Source organism: Vollenhovia emeryi, unplaced genomic scaffold, assembly GCF_000949405.1.
Source record: "Vollenhovia emeryi isolate VEMERY1.0 unplaced genomic scaffold, V.emery_V1.0 DF939660.1, whole genome shotgun sequence".
NCBI lineage: Eukaryota > Metazoa > Arthropoda > Insecta > Hymenoptera > Formicidae > Vollenhovia > Vollenhovia emeryi.
The window spans coordinates 12,206-14,358 of record NW_011966706.1 but is presented as its reverse complement, the minus strand read 5'-3'; the positions used below and the strand labels follow the sequence as shown (position 1 = coordinate 14,358).

The 2,153-nt window shown below is 48.1% G+C and overlaps 1 protein-coding gene across 3 annotated transcripts in view; it reads left to right on the top strand.

Annotated features, from left to right (window-relative positions):
• The first annotated feature begins 281 nt into the window (after positions 1-281).
• Positions 282-2,153, top strand: part of LOC105556992 (phosphoserine phosphatase) — a 4,840-nt gene continuing 2,968 nt past the window's right edge. Inside the window, exons 1-2 of one of the 3 annotated variants that reach the window (XM_012004112.1) lie at positions 282-423; positions 1,787-1,926. In XM_012004112.1, coding sequence (XP_011859502.1) covers positions 1,787-1,926 — 140 coding nt within the window. In that variant the 5' untranslated portion in view covers positions 282-423. Of the gene's footprint in view, positions 424-613; positions 808-1,551; positions 1,696-1,786; positions 1,927-2,153 lie in introns of those variants that run through there. The other 2 variants (XM_012004114.1, XM_012004111.1) reach the window with 2 other exon arrangements.

Below are 2,153 nucleotides of genomic sequence, written 5' to 3'. Positions count from 1 at the left end.
AGAAAGAGAAGAGAAAGTGCTACATTCAGCAGAAAAAACTGCTTTGCAACTGTTGTAAAATTTGTGAATCTGATTGGCGTATGCTCTTAAATTCACTCAAGAGAATACACCAATCAGATTCACAAATTTTACAACAGTTGCAAAGCAGCTTTTTTTGCTGAACGCAGCCAGTGTTTCTAAGCGGTAGCTTGACCGCAGTCATAGGTCGGATTATATGTTGATCCTTCCCAGTGAGAAATGATTTGTCGATCGATGTCAAAACGATGTCGAATCGACATCGATACCGTCAAATTGACGTCGATTCGACATCGTTTCGACATCGATCGACGAATTATTTCTCACTGGGTTGTTCTTTTTGGACGAGAATGACGTTTGACTAACGGCGAACACAACTCATTGTAGAACGGACTTTGCAGACATTACGTAAGGGGCGCATTTTAAGGGCATATTAAATTAGGAATCTCACAATGCGAGAACGGGGATCGACGGATCAACCCGAGCAGTCGTAGTAATTAATCGGTATCTTATCGCCGAAACACGAGTGGATCTGTCCCCCGCGGAGGGAATGCGGTCGCGTGAGAAAAACAAGCGTTTTGACGAGCTGCGAGCGCGGAGCCGGCGGACCCCCAGCCGGCAATTACGCGCGATTACGAAGGCGGCCGCTTACGAAACGGCGGTTTACTATCGCGTGATAAAACCACCGCGGAGCTTGCCACTTCCTTTTGCCGCGACAGCACAGCGGCAACCAACTGGCCCACGGCTAGTTCGCCGTTGCCGTCTGGCCGATCCCGTCGTGGCGTCGACAAGGTAATTCTCACTCCTTGCGAGCTCCTTCATTCCCGCGGACTCCGGCGGCTCCTCGACCAGAAATCTGCTCTGGATCTTTTTACCGGTCGACTCGCATTCGTGTCGGATCGAGCAGTGTCGTCCGGGAATATTTCGGCTCTGAGCGGCCCCTTCGCGTCGAGTGCTCTTGGAATTCCCGAGTACGGCGAGGGTCAATATCTCTTTCTCTCTGTCTCTCTCTCGCTCGAGTGAGTCCGCGCTCGGGTGGCAAAGCGGACCCGTGCGGAGTGCACGCTCGCTCGTTCGTTCACGTGTCCGCGCAATCGCGCGTGATCTCTCGCCTTTCGCCGGATGACGCAGGGAATATTAATCGGCGCGCACGCGATTGTCAATTTGTCGGTAATAAAACGAAGGGGGGAGCGGTATTCGCGGTGTGTGATATCACGTGAGAGGCTCGGACTGACGTAGCCGTGTGCCGTACGGTGCGGTTAAGGGCCGTGGCACATAAAATTCCGTAAGGACTTAAAACGTAAGCGTAAGAAAATCAACAGATTGGATTTGCTACTGCTTGCGTTACTGCCTTACGTTCTCGACTGCGATTGGTCGATTTTCTTATGCTTACGTTTTAAGTCCTTACGGAATTTTATGTGCCACGGCCCTAAGGCCTTCACACATAAAATTCCGTAAGGACGTAAAACATAAGCATAAGAAAATCGACCGTGATTGGTCGATTTTCTTATGCTTACGTGTTACGTCCTTACGGAATTTTATGTGTGAAGGCCTTTACGTTCCCGATGTACGGTCACGCGGGACTCGTGTCCTAGCGGAAATTTCGTATCGCCCGCTATGAGAGGCGCGATTCCGTCTTTTCGTTTCTTTTCCCCAAGTTACAGGTCGACCGTTCGAAAAGTAAAACCCAAGTTTCTTTTTCTTTTCGTTCTATTTCTCTTCTCTCTTTTTTTTCACTTGGTCGCTAAACACTTTGTTGTTGGTCTTTCAGATGACGAGCCTGGACAAATTAAGGAACGTGTGGAAAACCGCGGACGCTGTGACGTTCGATGTGGATTCCACCGTTATCACGGAAGAGGCTATCGACGAGCTCGCGAATTTCTGCGGGAAAGGAGAGGAGATCATGGAACTGTACATTATCGTCTCAATCGCAGCTTCTCATACAGCACACAAATGTTGAATCAACATCTCAGAAACGTTCCATTACAACATTGCAATATTGCATCAATGTTACGAAACGCAGATTCAACGTTGAAAAGATATTGCAAAAACGTCTAATGTCCGCTGAATTGTAATGTCTTGTAAACGTTACAATTCAACATTCAGAGAACATTGTTAAATTATATTGAGTTAACATT